Genomic DNA, 22,714 nt, shown 5'->3' on the forward strand with positions numbered 1-22,714 from the left:
AGATGCTTCATTTGCATATGGAGGAATCCCAGGTGCTAGGCTACCTGACTATCTTGAGAATTTCAAGGGGCTGGGGTTCCCCAAGACAACGTGCTCCCCGCTCCAAGGCTGGCACAGAACACAGAGGGAGCAATCCTTACGCCTGCTGGTCTCTAGACTGAGATTTTCCCCTCTATCTCCATGCCAGTATCCCGGGTGGCACAGTCCATGTGTCTGTCACACAGTGTTGTATTGTATCATTATATGCCTGTTTGTTTTCTAAAGAGAAATAGAGAGGGTGTGGATCTGGATGAGGGTGTGGATCTGGATGGGAGGGAAGATGGGGAGGAACAGGGGGGAAGGAAAACTACAATCAGAATATGTTGTATGAGAAAAAAAGTCTATTTTAAATAAAGATAAAAGGAAAAGAAAAAACCCAAAGGAATGATAGAAAAATATAAAATAAAGTGAGGCATTAACAATCAAAAAAAAAAAAAAAAGAGTGGGACATGAGAGCACCCGGCAGTACACAAATAAATAAATAAACAAACAAACAAATAAAACCCAGCGATAAATGGCAGACGTGTTAGGTTTAATTAACCTAGGAATTTAGTTTTCACAGAAACACTGAAGTATCCAAAAATAAGAAGCTTTAAGATGAGTATGGCTCGAGGTTGGCCTGCGCAGACACTTCCCCATGGCTCCCTATTCTCAGGAGAGTAAGTCCAGTGAGGCTGGAGGACCATGTAAGGCCTGTGAACAGCCAGGGGAAGTCAGAGGTCTTGGCCTAAGGATGCTAACCCCATCTCCCTCCCCGACCACAACTGTCCGACAGCGCCCTTGGCTGGCATTCGCCGAGCCTCTGGCACAGGTGACAGCTCCGATTATTTGGGAATCTGTAGAGCTAGGTGGGTGGGTGGGACAGTCCCTGTCCTAGGGTAGGAGTCACTGCGCGCTCAGCGGCTCCACCCGCAGCCACAGCCCGCCCTCCGCGCGCAGGATCAGCTCCGGCTTCCGGCGCGGCTCGTTGTCATCCGGCAGGACGCGGAAGCGCAGCAGCGTCAGCGCCAGCGCCACCTTCATCTCGTTCATGGCGAAAATCTGTCCTATGCAGTTCCTGCGGGGGGGAGGACGGGGTGGGGACTCTGACTGTGCCCGGACCCAGACAGGACCCACCTACCACTGAAATCTGCCCTAGGTACCCTCCCACCCCTACCTCGCTCTAACAAGCTGGAGAGCACCCAGGGGGAACTAACTTATTTGGGACCCCCCACCTGCATCGGATTCTGGAGCCTGTCAACCTCAGTCAGACCTCAGAGCCCAACTCAAAGGATCGGCTGCTAGGCTAATGAACGCAGGGTTGTTCTTCTTGGACTGCCCCAAGCCCTAAACTGTATATCCGTCTTTACTTCACCTGCCAAGATGCAGGAACAAGGCCTGGATCCGGACTGTCCCAACTTCCCACCCTCTCCATCTTGCCCAAACCTTTGCCCTATCATCTCAAGCCTTCTGGCATCACCTGGGCCCGGCGGAGAAGGGAATGAAAGCCAGAGGTGACCTGTCCTTGATGTTCTCTGGGTCAAAACGGAAGGGGTCATAGACCTGAAAGAGACAGTGAGTGACATTTGTCTACCGCAGCCCTGTGTGTGCTAGGGAAGGTAAGTTCTGATTTCCCCAGCAAAAAACTGCACCTTCTTGTAGGATCATTGTGGTAAAAGAAAAGAATGGGGGAGAGGAGCTACAGTACCTCAGGGTCGGGCCACACAGTTGGGTTATGATGGGTCGCGAAAATATTGATGATGCAGACGACTCCTGTGATGAAATGGGGCCAGGAGCATAAGCCTGCTGCTGAATAAACCCTGCTGTGTTCTCAGGACCCTCCTTCCCTGTCCTGTGGGCACCTTTAGGGATGGTCCGGCCATCTGGAAGCACAATGTCTTCGGTGCAGCCACGGGCAATGACGGTGACTGGGGGGTGCAGCCGCAGACTCTCCTTGATGCACATGGTCAGGAAGGGCAGCTGGGCCAGGTCGTCCCTGAGGAACACACCGCACGATTATCCAGGAGCAAAACAGAGATCATGAGGTCCTGTGTGGCCCACATAGCCTTTCCCTGCCGTGCCAAGAGAAGTAGAAAAGTACTAGAGAGAATTTAGTCAGCTATCTCTAGAAGTTTTTTCTGAAGAAAAAATATCCAAACATCCACCTTAAAAAGCAACCCCAAAATAGCTTTAAAAAGAAATCTTTCTTTAGTTAGAGCAAAAGCAAAATGAACTAAGAGACAATGCAGACACAGTGTTTGTCCTTTATCACTCTTACCTGTTTCTTCTACCTATTTGAGTATCTTCCTCCTCTTCTCCCTCTCTTTCCTCCACAGTCTTATTCTTTTATCTTTTTCAACCTTGCCCCTTCACACATAAACTGTCTTCTCTTTCTCCCTCCTCCTTCCCTTCATTCTCCTGTTCTTCCTTTTCTCCTGTTCTTCCTCCCCCTTTCTCCTACACTCTCCCTCTTCTTTTCTCTAACACCTTATATTCACCATTTCTCCTCTTTCCTATCCCCCTCTTCCTCCCAACACCCCTCTGCCTTACTGTGCAACAATTTTGTCCAAACTAAAACAGTCCATCCCAAAGAGCTCTAAAAGACACAGAATGTGCACAAAACTTATAAGGCTCAAGGTGTGAACGACTCACAAGTCTTGGAAAAATACCTGAAACCTATAAGATCCACAAAACCTATTCTCAGGGTTAAATAAAAGGACAGAGAATCTCTAGGAGCTCCAGGGATGCAGCCTTTTTGAGTACTCATCTACATTAGGGTGGGATTTTCAGTGATACTGCTGTAAATAATCCCTCATCCATACTCATGAGTAATTCTAATAAACTCGTTGTTTCACCAATGAATTTGATGAAATTATATCTTTGGTGTATTGTTCATGAGGGCAAATAGATATTTGTTCACATGTCCCCAAGAAAATTCACACAACACCTCTTCTCTTATCTCTATCCTTTTGCACCACCTCAACTTCTCTTCCCTCGGAGCTACAGCCCTGTACATCAATCCCAACCAGATGTCTCCTAATGCTCACTAAGGGCCCTACTGAAACATATTTTTTTTTTTTTTGCCCCAGCCTTGTTTCTCTTACTCTAAACCTCACACTTGTCAGTGTGTCCTGGGAGTGTACTAATGGTAGGACTATTCTCCCATCAAGATTGACGCTCCTGACAGCATTTCTCTCTCAGCTGCACCTTAGCCCAGGATGAACTTCTCATAAAATTGTCGTGGGAATCCATTATGGGAGGATTTGCTGAATAAATGCATGGATGATACAACGGATTGCATAGCACGCTGACTGATGACTTTTACCCCCAAGTGTCACTTATGAATTCCTATTCTACCAGGAAGTAGGGAACAGAAAAGCAAACAGTCAGGGAGGGAAGACAATGAAAACAAATGTTATCTGAGACAAGGGAGAGGAGGGAATGTTTTCATACACTGAACATGACACTGAATGTTTTCATACAGTGGCACCATCTGCCTTCACACAGTTATATTGTCAGCAGTTCTCTTGGGTGTTTAAATCTTTCTGTCCCAAAGCATAAAACTTCCTCTTGTTAATGAGGCAGATACCGTTCCCACCAAGTAATAATGGAAGAATAAGCGAAATGGGCCCCCTCCCCTACCTGAGGAGCAGAGCCAGAAGAGAGGCCCCATAACATACCAGGACGTATGCTCACCAGTCAATCTCTGTAGACCGTCGGTCCCTCAGGAGCTCCCGCACCTCCTGCCGGCAGCGCTCCTGGTATTCCGGGTGCCTCGCCAGGTTGTACAGGATCCAGGAGAGCCCGCTGGCTGTGGTGTCATGGCCTGCAGGGCAGACAGGTGGGCTTGGGTCTCAGAGCTTCTTCAGCCCCACGAAGTGGGCAGCAACCAGGCCGGGAGAAGCCCAGAGGAGGTCAGAAAGGGACGGTGGATGAAAGAGGGATTTCAGGGTCCATTCAACATATTGCCAGACTCCTGTTCCTTCTGTATCCCACACGGGGACCCTCACCCTCAAACATGAAGGTGTCAGCCTCCGCTCTGATGTCCTCATCTGACAGCTCCTTTCCATCTTCATCCTGCAGACAAGACGCCAGATCACAGCAGTTCTGAGTCTATGTCTAACTTGAGACAGCTCCTGGATCCATCCACCCAAGCCCGCTGCACCTCTGCATTTCTCTTGCTCATCCCCACAGGTTCCTACTCCCAGGTTCAGCTCTGCCTCCTGTTTGTTTGCTTGTTTGGTTTACCTTGTTGGAGGAATTAGTGACCTCTGAATAGTTTCCAGTTTCTGCATGAGAAATTTCTAGAAGACGAAGGAACATGCAACCTTGCATATAGCATGACTGTGGGAGTATTCCTTTGAAACTGGAGGTTAAATATTACCCCTAAGACACTTTCTAAGACTCTTAGGAAGAGGAAATGGAACACTTTCTGTCAATTCTTCCATAACACTGTATGGTAGGAATAGTGTCTAATAGTGTCAGCAACGGAAAGTTATGCACGTTGGGACAGAAAGGGTTGGACTGACAGGAGAAATACTGAAAACATGACAATGTGTGGGTACAGATGATATCACTTTACATATGACAAATAACCAAACTTCTCCTTTTTGCTTTTCACCTTCAAATATTATCATGTTTTCCTCCCATGACTGTTTTACCCTGTGCCCCAATTCTTACTGTATTCTCTTATTCCATTCTTGGGTGCTACATGTCGAAAATTTATCTTATGTCTTCTGGAGACTATTAGGCTTACATACCTGTAGCATTTACCTGTGGCTGGAGAAAATTTGCTTACATTCCAGATAAAGTTCTCTCTCAACATGCAAGTATATGTGTATGAAAATGCCATAATGAATCACATTAGTTTGCACACTCAAAAATTAATTTAAAGTTTTCCTCTCCAGCTCGCTTGGCTCTTATTCTCCCAACATTTCTTCAACCCCACACTCTCATCTCCTCTGCTTATTTCCATATCCTCCTCTTTCATCTCCTGCCTTCTAGCTCTCTTTCTTCATTTTCATCTATTTCTACTCCTTGCAACAAAGAAGACACAGATGTGCCAACTCTCCTGTGAAAGGAGGAGCTGGGAATGGGAAGCCATTCTTACGATTCTAGTCTGGCTGCTGTGATTGTTGAGGATAACAAGTGGGCTGCCTTGGTCTCACAGGTACAGAGTTCTAGGCATACATACAGATGTAGGTATGATTTCTCAACATAATTTTTCTCTGTAATTTTTCTTACTGGCTTGTCCCTCTTTTCCTCAAATGCCTTCCATGGTTTTGGCTATTCCCAGGGGCTCAGGCAGCAGGGAAAGATTTCCCAGCTGTGGACTCACTTTGTGAACTTTGTATACTTTACTGGAAAGTGTCCAGGCCCCACCTGAGGTGTTCCAGCAGTCAGGCCAGGGCTTCCCCTGTATCTTTCCCAGGTACCCCGTCTTCAGCTTTTTAGCTCCGTTGGATTGCCACACCCTTGTGGTCCCTGAGAGGGGTGCTCAGATCTTCAGGTGTAATGCTCTACACCTTCAGACAGCAACACCTCAGGACTCAAGAGCAGCTGAGGCTAAATCTCCACAGCCCTGGGACCTGAGATCAGATGCCTGGAGAATCTGAGAAACTGAAGCCACAGAGAAAGCAGCACCCGAGGCCTCAGTTACAGCTGCTGCTGCTGGGAACTCAGGGGGAGGGAGACGTGTCCAACTAAAGCTAGTCTGTGAGCTCGGTAGCCATCTCTGTGGCAACAATGTATAAACTAGTCCTTCCTCCAAAGCAGGGAGCTTTACACAGTCTGGCACTGTCAGCCAGGGACTAGGACCAGAAATCCCATCCCTTAATATAAATTCATAGTTTAGTTAGGAAAAATTATTTTTGTCTAGCTTAGAGTTCATGTCCGTGTAAATCCCTTGAGGCATGAGTCAATAGGCCTCTCCCCCACACCTCTCTAACTGTCATAATGGCAGTTCCAGCTTCTACCTGTCACAAAGGCCATCTCCAGCCCCTTGGTGTGACCCTTCCCAAATTATGCTAATTTGGAGTAAAAATTCTGAACAAAAATTCACCAATCCCTGAGCATGAAAACCCACCAATCCCTAAACTTTCCCAAGCTCAGGACTTGAAATCCCACCAATCCTCTCAATGGAAATTTCTGCCCTAGAAAGCTCCACCCCTTAAGAAATCCTATATAAAGTCTGTGTTTGCCCAGTTCTCTGCCGCCTTCTCCTGGGAGCAGAGTAAGCCGCTCCTGGATTCATCTCTCCACTCCCTGGACTCTCCAATAAATCTCTTTTATAAGAGTTGCTGCCTGGTGTGACTCTCTCATCGAAAGAAGGAATGAAGAGAAGAATCGAAGAAGGAGTAGGGCTGAGGCTCCTGAGCACCTCAGTTTGGCTGGGGATACCCTCCCTTGGGAGCTGCAATGCCTTTGCTGAGAAGGCCTCTTCTCAGAGCTGTGTGGTTCCTGGGCCCCCAAGTCCCAGGACGCCCTCTCATCTGAGCAGGAAGGCCAATACATGGCCCTTAGCTATCCTATACATCAAGCCCCAAGTCTAAACCCAAATTTGATCCCATATTTGGCATTGTCATTCATCCTACCCCTTAAAGCCAAGCTTGTGGCACAACCATGTAGACCCACTACTTGGAAAGCGGGATCCATTCATCAATAACACAGTGAGACTACTCACAAAAAATGCTAACTATACCTAAGTGGTCTGTCACACATCTGTAATTCCAGAGGGTTCAAGATGAGGGTAGGGGGAATGTGAGATTGAGGTCAGCCAGAGTTGTTTAGTGAGACTCCAAAAAATAACAAATAACCCTAGCAAATACGATATGAGCTATTTAATGAGTTAATTATTTTTTTGAGACAAGGTTTCACTGTGTAGCCTTAACTAGCCTGGAGCTCAATATGTAGACCAGGCTGGCCTGAAACTCACAAAGATCTTTTTTTGCGGCTGCCTCTGGAGTAGAATTAAAGGGGTGCAAGATCACGCTCCACAAATAAAGTTTAAGCAGCACCGCTCCACCTCTTGAGAACCCACCTTGGTCAGCAGCAGCACATCAATAAAATCCAAAGTTTTGGACTTGGCCTTGACCTTGAGGACATCATCACCAACATTGTTGGGCAGGGTGCGACGTCGCTCCTGGATGACAGCATCTGTGAAACTGTGCACCAGGTGGCAGGTCTTGTGGAAGTGCCGCCCATCAGCGGTGAGCTGATAGAGTGAGTCTACATGCAGAAGCAGCTGCTGGAACCGTTTGGCCACTAAGGCACTGAGCTCCAAGATGGCAGAAATATACTCATTGGGCTTCCTGCATGAGTAGAACATGACAGGAAACAAGAACTCAACAAGAAGTTCAATATTTCCCAACAAGACAGTCAGAAATGGATGGTCACACAAACACATGAGTGCCATCAGTCATGAGTTTTGACTATGAAGACTCTTATCTCTGTTTCCCAACCTCAGAAGCCTCAGTACCCTAAGGCATCCCAGTGCAGCACAAACAACACTCGTTTCTCCCCTTCCCCAGATGTAGTTCTGGCTCATCTGCTTTCCACTCAGCTAAGACCTGTTTTTTTCCCAGTTTTCCAGGCTCTTCTGTAGGTCCCTGCACTTGGTGATAATTCTACAGTCAGTGTCTACACAGCTTTGATATAATCACATCCGTTTACTGTGGTTTGAAGCTGTCTCCCAAACAACCATCACTGGGACTGTTGTAAAGTGGCAAAACCATTAAGAGATATGGCTTAATAGAGAGTGACAAGCTCATTATAAGGATGCCTTGGAGAAGATGTTAGGACCCTGACCCTTTCCTGTCTTTCTTTACTTCCTAACTGCCATGAAGTAAGCATTTTCCATAGCACATGCTCCCACCAAAACAATGGAGTCAAAGAACCAGACCCTGAAGCTTATTTATGAGCCAAAATAAATCTCCCTTGGGATTAATTCAAGACACTTGGAAATTTTGTCACAATAACAGAAGTGACTACAAGCAGAAACACCCTTGGGAGAAACTATGGAAGAACATCCCCACCTTTGGCTGGCTTTCAACGCCTGGCTTATAGTTTAGACACTATGTTGGTGTATACTCATTATCAACTTCACAAGCTCTAGAATCACTTCATAGACAGATTTCTAAGCCCATCTGGATTCTCTAGATTCGGTTAAGACTAGAGCGCTCACATTCAGAAGAGCAACACTATTCCGGGGCTGGGGATTCCAGACTACACAAAAATGAAGAGGCTAGTTGAGCCGCCCCACTCACCACCCTCTGCTTCCTGACTATGTGTGCAATCTGACCACCAGTCTCACGCTCCTACAGCTGTGACTCCCCTAACTTGATGAACAGCCTCTCAACTTTACCTCCTCTTTAGGCTGATTTTTGTTGTCTCAACAAGAAATATGGGCAATACATAAATTTGGTGCCAGAAGTGGGGTCCCAGCTATAATAATCCTGACCATGTGATTCTTAGGCCTTTGAAACTTGTTTGTAGAAGAAAACTAAAGGAATTTGAGATGCTGAGCCAGAAAAAACCCTTAAATTCTTAAAGGGGAGCTTAAAGAGAAATTAAAATCGGAGTTCGGGACACCAGAATGTCAAAGACAAATATAGACAATGGAGACCTCGATCATATGGTGGGGTTTTTTGGTGGTGGTGGGGACTATCAAGAGCTATGGTAAAGTCCATTCTTGCTACTTTTCTTGCAATGAATTTGGATGCATTCTGCTTATGTCTTGAGAACTTATGTGGGGCTGAATCAAAAGGTGGTAGAGCACCAGGCAGTGGGGGTGTGCGCCTTTAATCCCAGCACTCGGAAGGCACAAGCAGGCAGATCTCTAAATTAAAGGACAGCCTGCTCTACAGACAGCCAGGGCCACATTCCTCTAAATTCCAGGACAGCCAGGGCTACACAGAGAACCCCTCTCTTGAAAAACAGAAACAAAGAAAAGGTGATAGATCTTTTGAGTGAAGGAAATTTCAAGACAGCGTAACATTCAGGAAAGGGAATGGCTACTGCACTCTGCATGCTTGTTTGTATTTACAATGAGAATGGGATCTCATAGTGCACAAGAAGAAGGAAACTAGTTATTCATTACTCTTTGATTTCTCACTGCAGACACAGTGTAGCCAACCTGCTGCCTTGCCTCCCCCCCCCCCCCCCCCCCCCCGCCATGATGGGGTTTCCCCCAAACTGAAATAAACTGTCCCTTAAATTGTCAGTTATTTTGTTGCAACAGGAAGGAAAGTATCCAACTCAGTGTCAACTTGCCAATCTCGTGTTTAAGGTGTCTCCCCTATGCCAGATGACCATGACCTACTCATGAACAACCTTGGACCCTGTTATAAATCACCTCCTCCAAGGATCCCCACTTTTTTTTCTAACTGGCCTACTATAGATACCTCCTCCCTTATATCTGTAATCCAGGTTCTGGGGCCGAAGGGAGGGACTCACTCCTGGCAGTTGCTATCAAAACTGAAGACACATTTCTGCAGACTGTCCAAGGTCATCAGGCTGATGTTCTTAAACATGTCCAGACGGGTGCTGCCATCTGAGGCTAAGCGCTGCCACTTGGCCTTTACAGAAAAAGAAACAAGATTACAACCAGGTCTCAGCTCCTTCAGATTCTTCCCAATGGCAACTACAAGAACCGATGCCCAAAGTCAGCCTTCCAGATCTCTGTCCCAAACACTTGACCCCAGGGTTAACCAGGCTTGAGTGGGAGTGAAACCATATGGAGGAAATGAAAACCCAAGGCTGGATCTCAGGAGCCCTGAGGTTAAGCCTCGGCTCTCACTGTCTGTGCCTCCTCAGTCAGCTCATTGCCCTCTGTCTCATTTAATATGTCCTCAGCAACAAGGTGATCCGACTGTGTCTGCTAAACCTCAATGGAGCCCATGTGCCACTATTTCTAGATCATTTACTCTCTGGTCATAGTTCAACAAGCTCTTTTATGCTTCCAAACCTCAGGTTAATCCTTAATGAGGAAAGAGTAACCTTTATCTCACATGTGTGTTAGAAATTAAATTTGCAGCATAAATTGGGTCATGGAATTGAGTCATGACCATTGGTTCCAGAACATGTTAAGAATTCAATAAATGGTATTATTCCTTATCTTGAGTGCCACAAGTTGGACTCAAAGATATCTCTATGTCAGGCATGGCAGATCTCCATTATTTTTTAAGCATCCTTTCTAAGTGTCCCAAGCAAAAAATAAAACAACAACAAACAAACAATCCCAATATTCTTAACCTGAACTATTTCACAGATATTGCAGAACCCCTTGAGAAATCCAGTGATTACCCTCCATGGGCAAATATCAGGCTTGTTTCAGCTTTTCATGAGAGCAGAGTCCCTAAAACTAAGTTATGCAATGTAGGACACAGGTTGCATCCATTGAAGGGCACCTGTGATGTCCCATGGAGCTTAGATGCTTTCAAGAAAGGACACAATCCAGGAGCACACAATGAGTAACCGACTGCCTTTAATATTTGAACAAGGAACCTTGTGTGGTCTGGCAGAAAGCGCAAGAAAACAAACTGAGCAATCAGCTAGCAAGTAGAAAACTGTTGGCCCCTCATAGGACACTCACCCCTGCGCCTGTCTTGTTCCTCAACCCACTACAGCGTGAGTTTTCAGCTTTGTCCATTACAAGCTTCAGCCTATTCTACCACCTTTGCCCTTGAGTTAGATTTATGACTTTGACTAATATACCTCGGAAAAGGGAAGAATCTATGGCTTCAGTGAAACCTAAGCTTCAGATGACTTCCAGCTTCTCTCCTATGGAACTCTGTACCTTCAGAACAAGCCCAGGATGCCTTTTGATGCTTTTTGGAGAGAGAACCTTACAGACAAGAGTCCAGCTTCTCCTGCTGAGACCACATTAAATTAGCTTGAAACTGGTAAAAATGGGAATTATGGTAGTATCAGGTGTTATTATAGTAAATAAAAATGATGTCAGCCTATATAGTGTTTATTATTATTTGTCCTATAATTATCATGCAGTATTGTTTAACCTGCTATCACAATCATATAAGACACAGATACCTGTTAGATCCACCTTAACCATCTGGGCTACATTACATTCATAATCCCAAGATACTTGCTTTTTTTTTGGTCTTGGTGTTTTCTCCATCCACACCATCTTTGGAGTCCTTCCTCCTTGCCAATGTGGTTTCTTCTCCATGCTAACCCATTGTGGTGTCCTCCTGCCTCCTCTCTTGCCATCTGTCTGTCTGTTTCCCATCATTCTCCTGTTCCCAAAGCCCGGGAACCTTAGCCACACCTACCCCATTCTGCCCTGCCACGATTTTAGGCCTTTTAATCAACTGATCAAGGATAATGTCTTAGCAGGTTTACACAAGGATAGGTGTCTCCAGGCAGTAACCAGATCTTGAGGGCCAGTAATTAGCATCAAAATATAAGCATCAGACCAACCCCAATAATCAGGCAAGCTGACCCACAGATGATCATATACCACAGGTGACCCAAACTCTCTCCAGAAGAACCAACTCCCTGACTTACACCCCTGTTAGGAATATCAGACCTCATTGATTCAAAAACTGTGGTGTGTGTGTGTGTGTGTGTGTGTGTGTGTGTGTGTGGAAGTGACTTGCACCTTATCGGAAGATTCTATGTAGTCTTCATCAAGTCTGCATTTAGTTTTCAGGGCAACCATCTGAGAAAAATAGACACCAACTCTTTATAAACACTCACTGTGTGAATGCACAGCTCTATGGTATCATCTTGGATATAAAATGGAGAGGAAAATAAAATAAAACAATGGTCCCAGCTTAACCCTTTCAAGAACAGACCAGATTTATCTGAACATTCCTTTGCCTCAGACTCCAGCTGAGAACCTGGATTTCAGGGACTCACGTGCATGATGTTGGTGCTGTCATTGAAAATCTTCACGTAGGGCTTCAGGATGTTGAAGTGGAAGGCAGGTGTCAGCATGCGACGGTGGCGGCTCCACTTGTCACCAGCACTCACCAGGAGCCCATCCCCTGGGAGATCAGCATGACAGTGAGCAAGGGGGGGCCACGTTTCCCTCCACCCAGCCCTTTGTCTGAAGCTACTCACCCAGCCAGGGCTTCAGGAAACGGTAGAAGATTACTTCCTTTAGGGCAACTGCAGCTGACATGAACAAGAATGATCAGGGACCAGGGAGAGACTAGGAGGTGAACTTTCAGAGAGCATGAGGGCCTCACTGAGGTAAGTGTCTGCCCCAAGCCCAGCACTACAGGGTTAGAGAAAGGGACACAGGAGTCAGAGAAGAGGAAGGAGGAAACGGTACTAGGTGAGACAGAAGCCATCACATCACCATCCTTCATTTGGTTCAACAGAGTCTACCATGTCTGCCCTTCAAATGTAGCATGAAATTCTACAGACCTAGCCTTCCTGACCATTCCTGAATGGTCTGACATTGCCTGACATAGATAGGTGTCATGGATGTATATGAGGTAATGTTGGCTAACATGGCTGAAACACACATAACCTACCCTAAATGACCCATCTGCTTTGAAATGGAAATAAACGATCTAATACACCTCAGTGTGTGCTGTAGGCAGGTCCAAGGCAACATTTTTAAATAGTCACAATAATCTCACATTATGGCATTGAGGTGTCCAATTAGACATCAGACATAACACAAACAAGAAATCTCAGCCATGTTTCTATTTCAGTGGGACTCTAGGTGACAAGTGCAGAAAACCTCCCAAATGGTCAAAGTGTTTTCTGCAGGCAAGAAACAGATATGCTCCAAGTGTCCACTGCTGTCTTTGAACCCCAGATAAGCCTATATTCGTATGGTTAGACTTAGATCATACCAGAGACAATATGTACCAGGTGTTATAGTTTGACTATAAAACACCCTCAACCAGCTTGTTTTTTGAAAGGTTTAGTCCTCAGATGCTGCCTCTATTTTGGAAGATCCTAGAAATCTTAGAAAGTGGAGCTTAGCTGGAGAAAGTGGGTCATTAGAGTAATCCTTGGAAATATCTTGAAATGAGTTTATCTCCTCATTTCTTTCCTCCCTCTTTCTAGCCACAGTTATGTCTCTCTTTTACCATGAAGAACTCTGAACCACAAGTTGAAATCAACCTTTCCTCACTTAAGTTGTGCTAGTAATTTAACAGCAAAAAGAGCTAATACACCAGGTGTGATCAGGAGTTGGCCGTCTCAGACCAGTTTCATACTGAAGGTGAGGCAGAGGCAAGGGCATCGCTGCCACAGCCCCACCTGTCTGCACTCAGGTCACCTGCACCAGCTGGTGACGGCGCAGAGACCTTAGCAATGAGCAAAGAGGTCAGACCCCTGTCCACTGGATCGGCAAACAGCCTCTTGGAGGTGGGGGGGGGGATGTAGATAGCCACACGCCAGGTCTCCATACACCTGTACACCCAGCACCATACGCTCCCCACGGTACACGGCCGTGGGTGTGTAGGCTCCGGATGGAGATGGGAAGAAAGGGATCTCAAGTTCTCCAGGCTTTCCAAACAGGGCTGCCAAGATGGGAGCCAGAGTGAGCCCTGAGAATTCCACCCAGCATTCTCTCATCCTCTGTGCTGATCCCTGCCCGGGCTTCCTTCTGACATCTTCAGTGAAAAGTGTAGAAAGCCAAGAGAAGGAAGAACTGGGCTCCTTCAGGAATCCCAAAGGACAAGCATGGAGACTAGAAGACCACCGTTTCACACAGCCGCACCACCACCAGCTTCTCCCAAATACCTGAGGCATTGAGAACAGATCGAATGACGTCAGGGTGGCACAGAGTGATGATGGGGAGGACGGGGCCCATCCATGTCATGAAGCCCTGGGGGTAGGTGGCCACCAGCTTGGTCACCTCCCTCAGCCCATGCTCACTGGGAGTAATCTACAAACAAGACAGAAGAGTCGCCTCCTGAGATGGTTTGTCAGGAGTCAAGTGCTGTGAGACACTCAGGGAGCTGATGAAGCATGACTTCTGGATATCTCTAGGGTGGTGTTTCCAGAGTCTGTACCAGTAGTCTCGGTCAGGAAGACGCACCCTCCACAGGGTGGGCACCGTCCAACCCGCTGAAGAAGCCCCAGAGCGGTGGTTCCCAAGCTTCCTAAGTCCGCAACCCTTTTCTACGCTTCCTCCCGTTGTGGTCACCCCAACCATAAAATTATTCTGTTGCTGCCTCATAACTGCAACTTTGCTACTGTTCTGAATTATAATGTGAATATCTGACATCTGATACGGGACCCCCAAGAGGGGTTCTCCACCTACAGGTTGAGGACTGCTGATATAGAGCAGTTAGATAAAGGAAGGGAAATTTCAGTCTTATTTCCAGACTGGGACACTCACCTTCTTGCCCACAGACATCCCAGCCCAGGTTCTTGACCTTTGACTCTAGCCCGTCCCACAGGACCCTCCCTCCCCAAAGGATACACACACACACAGGATGTCAAGCCTTTGGTTTCAGACTGAATTAACTGCAGTCTGGCTTTCCAGTTCTCCGCTATGTACATGGCGTATCGTATCATGCTTAGAAACCATAACTACAAATGAGGGTTGATATCAGACCTGGGGAGGGTCGGGGTGGGAGGACAGAGGGCTTTCAGAGAGAGGAGAAACCGTGGGCAGGGGCACCTCTGTAACAGGCTGGAGACCTGCAACACAGTAGGCTCCTGGGAGGGTATGGGGGTGACTACAGCTGAGTGGCATGGGGACATGGAGAGTGAAGAGGCCACCCTCTAGCTGGACATGACTCCTAGCTGAGGGAGGGGAGCACCAGCTCACCCACAAAACTTTCAAGGTTTGCCCTGCCTACAGGATGTGCAGGGACAAAGGTGGGGATCATGCCTGGCCCAACCTGGGACCCACCCCATGAGAGAGAGCCAACCCCTGACACTGTTGACCATGTACTGCTGGGCTTGCAGACAGGAGCCTAGGATGACTCTCCTCTGGGTGGCTCCACCCAGCAGCTGATAGAAACAGATGCAGGGACCCACAGCCAAACACTGGGAGGGACTCTTGTGGAAGAGTTAGGGGAATGATAGAAGGACTTGGAGGTGACAAGAGCTCCACAAGAAGACCAAAAGCCAACCAACAAAGCCAACTAACCAGGGCCCAGTAGGAAGGGGGCGCAGGGAGGCTGTGGAGACTGAAACATGAAACAAAGACCATGAAGGGACTGGACCTAGGTCCCCTACACAAATGTAGCCAATGGACAGCTCAGTCCTCATACAGGCACCTTAGTAAGGGGAGCAGGGGTTGACTCTGACACGGACTCTGTTGCCTGCTTTTTGATCACTTTGCCCTAGTGGTGCTGTCTCACCAGGCCACAGGGAAAGAGGATGCACTCAGTCCTGTTGCAACTTGATATGCTGGGGTGAGGGGGGCTCCCCTTCTCTAAGCAGTAGGAGAGGGGGAGGGGGAGCAGGGAGAGAGGGGAGGGAAATCAGGAGGAGAGGAGGGAGGGGGTTATGCTCGGGATGTAAAGTGAATACATAAATAAAAAATGTTTAAAAGAAACCAGAGTTACATAAGCCAATCTCCATAACACGATATACTTCTCTCTCTGCCCTCACTCTCATGTGGATGTCTTACAGTTTATATATGCACTATGTATATGTTACTATATCCATATACATACGTACACACATACAAATGCGATCATGTGCTTCATAATGATGTTCTTGTCACTGACACACTGCAAATGTGTGTGACCATGGACCCATAAGATCACAATAGACCTGAAGAATTCCTATGTATTCCATAGTATCTTTTATTAATGTTTTTCTATGTATAAATGTATTTAGAGATATAAGCACCACTGTCTTACAAAAACCCAACAATATTCAGAACAGCACCATGACGTAAAGATTTGTGCAAGTAGACTACACCGTATAGGTTTGTGCAAGTGCACTGGATGGTGTTGGCACACTGACAAAAATTTACCTCATAAATTTTCATGAATTTTTCAAAACTTGTTCCTATTGTTAGCTTGTGCATGGCTCTCTTTCTCTCTCCCTAGCTCGCTCTCTCTCTCTCTCCCTCTCTCTCTCTGTGTGTGTGTGTGTGTGTGTGTGTGTGTGTTAGAAAGTACACTTATGTGGTTTTGGTCCTGGGGAGCACTGCTTAACCCCCAGTACACTTAGCTAGCCCCTCCTTGAGCCTCTGGAAATGACAGACTCTGCAGTGGAGATTTTTGCAGACCGAAGAAATCCTTTCCTCTTCCTGTCCTTCAGGGTCATGTCTGAATCTCAAGGGTCTGTCTCAGGGCCAGTGGAGAAGTTACCCACTCTACCTCAGAAATGCGCACCTTGGCTTGAGAAGACGAATGTTCAGCCCCAGGGAAAGCCATCAGGGAAGGACTCCGCTGGTGGGAAGAGCTAGGCAACATTGTAGCCTGTCCTTGTTAGTTTCATTGTCAGCTTGACACTGCCTATACTCACCAGAGACGGGAGTTTCAAGTGTGGTATTGCCCAGATCAGAGTGGACTGTGGCTATGTCTTCGGAGGACTGTCTTCATTGTTAGTTGACTTAGAAGGACCCAGCCCATCCTATGTGGCACCATTCCCTAAGCGGATGGTCCTGGGCTACATTTCTTAAAAGCTAGCAGCACATGTGCTTGAAAGTAAACAAGCATGCAGTGTTCCTCTCTGCTTTCAGCCTCAAGCTCCTGCTGGAGTGCCTGCCCTGACGTCCCTCAGTGAGGGACTGTGACCTTTAAGGACAAGTCAAACTCTTTCCTCCTGAGGTTGATCTTGGTCAGTGTTCTACCACAGCAGCAGAGTGAAAACACAACACGGGTTCTCCTCCATGTTTGTGTCTGTATGCTCTACAGCTTTGGAGTTCCAACTATGCAAAAGGTCTGTACAGCAGGGGCCAGTCAACCGCAGAGCACAGGAGGGGTCCTCTAACTCTCCAGGGGGCAGCAGCTTCCACCCGTGAGACCCCTGCTGTCACCAACAGCACCCTGTGGACGATGTCACTGCCATGGACGTATAAATGAAGCAACCGATACCAAGTCACCCAAAGGAGAGAAGAGACCAGGTCAAAGGCCAAAGAGTGAGGGCGAGGAAAGCTTACAAGAGGGTGAGTGGACATCTCTCTTTTTTATGGTTCCTCCAGTTTATGTATTTGTTTACTCCAGAACTTAATATCAGAAAGAAAAATAGCTTTCATTTATATACTGAAATAAAATTTGAGTAATCTATTAAGAATTTCAAAGGGTGATATTTACTGCATTTCTTTTTCTTTTTTTATTTATTAAAATTTATTCACTTTGTATCCTGGCTGTGGCCCCCTCCCTCATCCCCTCTCAACCCCGCCCTCCCTCCTTTATCTCCTCCCATGCCCCTTCCCCAGTCCACTGATAGGGGAGGTCCTCCTCCTCTTCCATGTGACCCTAGCCTATCAGCTCTCATCAGGTCTGGCTGCACTGTCTTTCTCTGTGGCCTGGTAAGGCTGCTCCCCCATCAGGGGGAGGTGATCAAAGAGCCAGCCGCTGAGTTCATGTCAGAGACAGTCCCTGTTTCCCTTTACTAGGAAACCCACTTGGAGACTGAGCTGCCATGGGCTACTTCTGTACAGAGGTTCTAGGTTATCTCCATGAGTGATCCTTGGTTGTAGTATCAGTCTCTGCAAAGACCCCTGGGCCCAGATTTTGTGGTTCTGTTGCTCTCCTTGTGGAGCTGAGTGGACATCTCTTGTCTGGGCTGGGCAACAGGACTTACTGGCCATTCTTAGGGTGAGCTGCAAGCTTTAAAAACAATTTTTAAATAGATTTTTAAAATTGTAAAAGGTGTTTCAGGAACAAGAAGCAGGAAGACATTGCTTAGCTCTCCTGCTCCATGTGTGGTAGGAAAGAGATCACCCTGAGAAAAAATACAGAAGCCCAGAGATGGACTGACAGAAAAAATAGCACCGACCTTGGACAGAGCTTCTCAGGAGGCCTCAAGTCTAGCAGCAGACAATGTGGGACCACCAGGGGTCCTCACTCTGTATGATTCACCCGGGGAACCCCTCAGTGTTCACCAGGTTAAGAAAGGCACACTAGAAAAGAATCCAGAGCAAACTAGGGGTGGAGAACAGAGACATGAGGACAGCTAGGGCAGGATCCTGGAGGACTCAAGACCTCCATGTCCCCAAGCTCCATTTCCGGTCCATTCACTCCTAAAAACAAGAGCCAGAAACTATTGCTGCACTCACCATGCCCAGGTGACCCAAGAACCAATTGCGTCTGGGGGGCTGAGGGAAACTGCTGAGGTGACGGTATGTTCTGCAGAAGATATAGGTCTGAGTCAGGAGACGGACCAAGAGCCAGGAAGCTCCAATCAGTAGCAAAAGCAGCCATGGTGAGGATGCCTCCAGTCTCAGGCCCAGCCAGGACAGGTCCAACTGTGACATTCTGTGGGGCAGATGGACGAGCAGTGAGATTCAGAGGCTGTGAAGATGGGTGGGGCCGTTAGGGATAATGGACTGGGATAGGAAGAGTGCAGGCTGTTGGCAGCAGGAGGAATCCACAGGGAAGAGAGAGGCAGTAAGGTGGAAGAAGATGAGGAGGAGGAGAGACAAAGTCCCAAAATGCCTGAGTAACAGTGAGACTGCCTGGGGGATGTTACCTGGAAAACCCCATGTCTGAAGCCAACAAGATCATTCTGGCTTTTCAGCTTCAGACAGCTGGCTCAGAGTTCTTTCTAGCCAAGTACAGGACCCTACAACTCTCCCTCCTTCAGCCTGGCACCTTCGCTCAGGAACGGTATGTTTCCCACAGTTCTTGCTGCTCTAGAGTTACTTTGTTCCTGGTTTCAACCCTCGAGGAGGCGGAGCTCGACTGTGCTAGCCAGTCCTTCAGGGCCCCGCTGCCCGCCTCCCTTCCTGGGCAGATGGCCAAGATGAGGGTTTGGGTCAGCGGGCCACCGAGTGGAATCAATTCAGGGTCACAGATCCTTGAATCCTGTGGGGTGTGGGCGTGACAGTTTCCATGTGTTCTCTGCACTTCCACTGGCTCTACCCTGAGCGGTGACAGCGCACAAAGCTACTTTTCTGGTGAGGTCTGAGAGCTGCATTCAGCCTTTCACGACACAAACCCAGAAGGCTCCGGGATGCCTCTTCCCACCAGCTGCATACTCTGGAAAAACTAAAATCTTACCCTGAAGCAGCCTGAGGTCTGGAGAGAGAGAGGCTGCTCTCTAGAGCAGGATCAAAGAGAGTTGCCCAATGATTGATCCCCAGGTCCGATTCCAAAAATCAGGAGTCCAGTTGGAAGAACATAGCTTAGATCTGGATATGAGCCAAGAGGTGAGAGGGAGGACACACATGGCTGTGAGGTGAGACAGGCCAGAGCAGATGAGTCCAAGCAGGGGACTACCCCGGCACTGGCCAGAGGACAGCTCTGGGTGCCAGCCTTCACCTTCCACCTTTTTTGGGAGTCACTTACTGATTTCACAGCCATGCAAGCCAAGCTCAATGACTCACTAGAGTCCAGGGGTTCTCCCATCCCCACCTCCCTTTCTACAAAACTACCAGGATTATAGATGTGTGCTATTATGCCTGACTCTCTATAGGTGCTGGGTATTTGAACCCAGGTCCTTATGTTTTCACAGCAAGTGTAATGCCCTCTAGGGTTGCAAGAACAGTTTTTGTTGTTTGTTTTTTTATGGGGGGGTGTTTTTTTGGTGGGGAGGTTGAGTTTGTTTTTTTTCCTGATTAAAAATTTAAAAGGCAGGGAACAAATGCTACTAGCAATCTCGGGGTGTTCCCGAAGAGTCATTATATGATAACAAAAAATTGGCTCTCCATCATGTTTTTTGTTTTGTTTTGTTTGTTTTTTGTTTTTTGTTTTTGTCCCAATAATAAAAGTGTGGTTGTTTGGGTGAGAAATATCTCCCATGGTCGCAGACATTTGAATACTTTGCCCTCTCTTGGTGGGATCCTTTGAGGAGGTTTAGGAGGTGTGGCCTTGCTGGAGGAAGTACGTCACTGGGGATGGGCTTTGGGGATTCCAGGCCTCACCCCCTTTGCCATTTGCAAGTTTCTTTGGTACTTGTGGTTCAAGATGTGAACTCTGTGTCTGCCCCAGCTGCCGTGCCCACCTGCCACCTCTGCCGGCCACCATGGATTATAACCCTCTGGAGCCATAACCCAAAATGAGCGCTTTTATATCAGGCTGCTTTATCACAGTAACAGAAAAGTGACTAATAAACAGAAACTCAGGGTAAAACAACAGACCCAAGCAGATTAAGGACAATTTGTTAGAGTTTCAAAGAAAATTCCCAGGCCCCGCTAGCTGTCAGTCTCAAAGCTGGGTCGAGGAGAACGGAAAAGCCAAGCTGGCATGAAGGTCAGCCACATGATAGCAGGCAGTCACACGATGAAAAGGAGAACTTTAGAAAAGGAGTAAGCAAGTCCAGAGCTTTAGGGAGTTAAAGAGACGTCATTACGCTCTTGCCAGTATCCGAAAGAAAGGGGAAAAGTTACTGACTCAGAGAGGTGGGCAGACCAGATCAACCCCATGTTGGCTCCTCAGCACTGCACTGGGGACTGGGAATTCTGGGAAGAGAGAATACATTATCTTAAGGTGACCCTTCCTTCCTGCAGCTGGGCCTCTATCCGGATCCCTGATCCATCCTCTTGGATTAGCAAGACACAGGGCATTTCTCCATGTAGAAGCAGATCACCTTCACCCACCTAGCCCCCTCTGCAGCCCTCTTTTCTTATGTGCAGGTGGACAGCACCCACCTAGCCCCCTCTGCAGCCCTCTTTTCTTATGTGTAGGTGGACAGCACCCACCTAGCCCCCTCTGCAGCCCTCTTTTCTTATGTGTAGGTGGACAGCACCCACCTAGCCCCCTCTGCAGCCCTCTTTTCTTATGTGCAGGTGGACAGCACCCACCTAGCCCCCTCTGCAGCCCTCTTTTCTTATGTGTAGGTGGACAGCACCCACCTAGCCCCCTCTGCAGCCCTCTTTTCTTATGTGCAGGTGGACAGCACCCACCTAGCCCCCTCTGCAGCCCTCTTTTCTTATATGCAGGTGGACAGCACCCACCTAGCCCCCTCTGCAGCCCTCTTTTCTTATGTGTAGGTGGGCAGCACCCACCTAGCCCCCTCTGCAGCCCTCTTTTCTTATGTGTAGGTGGACAGCACCCACCTAGCCCCCTCTGCAGCCCTCTTTTCTTATGTGCAGGTGGACAGCACTTTACACAGCACTTACTGTTCTGTGCATCTATCCTTTCTATTTTGAAAAGGAAACTGTTCTGTGTCGTGCTTGACACTCGAGAATCAGACAGCATCGTGCGTGGGACAGTCAGCAGCAGCTGGGACTTGGGGCACTTGTGTTTATAACGTGTGCCATGTGTGTGCATGTGGAAGCAAACCTGTAAAGTGTGGCGGAGGTCTGTCTGTGTCACATAGCCCGCAGGCAAGCGCACAGGCCAGACTCTTTCCTGATAAGGAAAATGGCTCAGCTAACCATCTAGCTGTTCCTGGAGATACACGCTCTACTCTAATATGCCGTAGTGCCTTGACTTTCCGAATGACCTATTTGGAGATTTTCCTCCTACCCATAGGATAGTTAAGTCCTGTGTTCTCCTTCTTGTGATAGGACCATGCTACTACATGGGAAATGAAGAACTGTACCACTACATGCAAATCAAGTATCCCTGACCCTCTGAACCCCTGCCCCCAGCGAATCAAACACACTTGCCCTTGTAATCCCTCCCACTGCCCAAGGTTTATAAATCCCTGATTTCAAATAAATGTGCTGGCTAGCTGCATCTTCATTATACCACCAGCTTTCTACTCCTTACAAAATCTGTGGTCACCTGGAGAAGGGGAGAACCTTGCTGAGAAGAGGAAGTCCATCATCATAGACCGAGCACAAACAAATAGCTATCTGGAGATGTCAAGCTTTAACCTAATCCAGCAAAACCCCGCGTCAGATGCTCGCAAGGCTGCTAAGGTCAAGGATGCTCAATGGGCTTTTATGGCCACCAAGTTCCCTGCAAAAGGGACCCAAGAATCCTAGCTGGTAACCATGTCCTCGTCTATTGAAAAGCTTTTTACAGACAGGTTGAATTAAGCTCTAAGAGCCTTCTGTCCTCAGATAGGCCAACAGAGAGAGCTTCCTCGATTCTCAAACCCACAGGCTCACTCATTTTCCATTCTTTCTGATCCTAGGCAGAATTTCAAAGCTTGGCTGTTCTGAGCAGGAAATGAGATATTCGCAACCGCAAATGTAGATTATGAGATAAAATCTCATAATTTTGCAAAATCCAGTTTGCAAAGACTGGATTTGCTGGTGAGAGGGAAGAATGCAAGGGAAGGCTTTTCTTTCCTTTTTTATTGAGGGATACTCTATCCCCCAATAAATGCCCAAGGATGCGTAAACAACATCTACCAACTCCTTATTAAACCCCAACAACTACCCAAGGCACAATTCCACCACAGTCCACCAGAAGGAAACAGTGAGTTTATTGGGCTTAGTTAGGGAGCATGAATGAGAGGCTGCCCAGAAGAGTGAGGACTCTGTATGTGATGGTTAATGATGATTGTCAACTTGACTATATCTGAAATCAACTAAAACCCAAGCATCTGGGCAGCCTGTAAGGGATTTCCTTGACTGGATCATTTGAGGTCAGAACACACCCTAAACCTGGGCCACACCTTATGATGGCAGTCCACATAAAAGACCAGCAAAGAAGGAAGCTTTTGCTTTTTGCCTGCTTGC

At 47.4% G+C, this 22,714-nt stretch overlaps 1 protein-coding gene across 2 annotated transcripts; it reads right to left on the reverse strand.

The window, feature by feature from the left end:
• Positions 1-550: 550 nt before the first annotated feature.
• Positions 551-18,777, reverse strand: LOC110566115 (cytochrome P450 4F4). 2 transcript variants are annotated; one of them, XM_060371024.1, is made up of 13 exons: positions 18,610-18,777; positions 18,197-18,395; positions 13,744-13,888; positions 12,100-12,147; positions 11,896-12,023; positions 9,472-9,593; positions 7,058-7,328; positions 4,029-4,095; positions 3,715-3,844; positions 1,881-2,014; positions 1,727-1,791; positions 1,499-1,581; positions 551-1,096 (listed from the first exon to the last, which is right to left on the reverse strand). In XM_060371024.1, the coding sequence occupies exons 1-13, from the start codon at positions 18,642-18,644 to the stop codon at positions 925-927; spliced, it is 1,599 nt and encodes a 532-aa protein (XP_060227007.1). In that variant the 5' UTR covers positions 18,645-18,777; the 3' UTR covers positions 551-924. The 2 variants fall into 2 exon arrangements, with proteins under 2 accessions (XP_060227007.1, XP_021519597.1); XM_021663922.2 differs by having other exon boundaries at positions 12,100-12,153; positions 18,610-18,776.
• Positions 18,778-22,714: the final 3,937 nt, after the last annotated feature.

Source organism: Meriones unguiculatus, chromosome 17 (genome assembly GCF_030254825.1).
Source record: "Meriones unguiculatus strain TT.TT164.6M chromosome 17, Bangor_MerUng_6.1, whole genome shotgun sequence".
NCBI lineage: Eukaryota > Metazoa > Chordata > Mammalia > Rodentia > Muridae > Meriones > Meriones unguiculatus.

Bases quoted from the DNA above. Each gene is read 5' to 3' on its own strand.
- LOC110566115 (XM_021663922.2), bottom strand. From the start codon at position 18,644: ATGATCTTGTTGGCTTCAGACATGGGGTTTTCCAG. The intron at 13,889-18,196 runs GTGAGTGCAGCA...TCTTGTTTGTAG, and splicing joins TCTTGGGTCACCTGGGCATG to ATTACTCCCAGTGAGCATGG. The intron at 3,845-4,028 runs GTGAGGGTCCCC...TCTGCCCTGCAG, and splicing joins TGACACCTTCATGTTTGAGG to GCCATGACACCACAGCCAGC.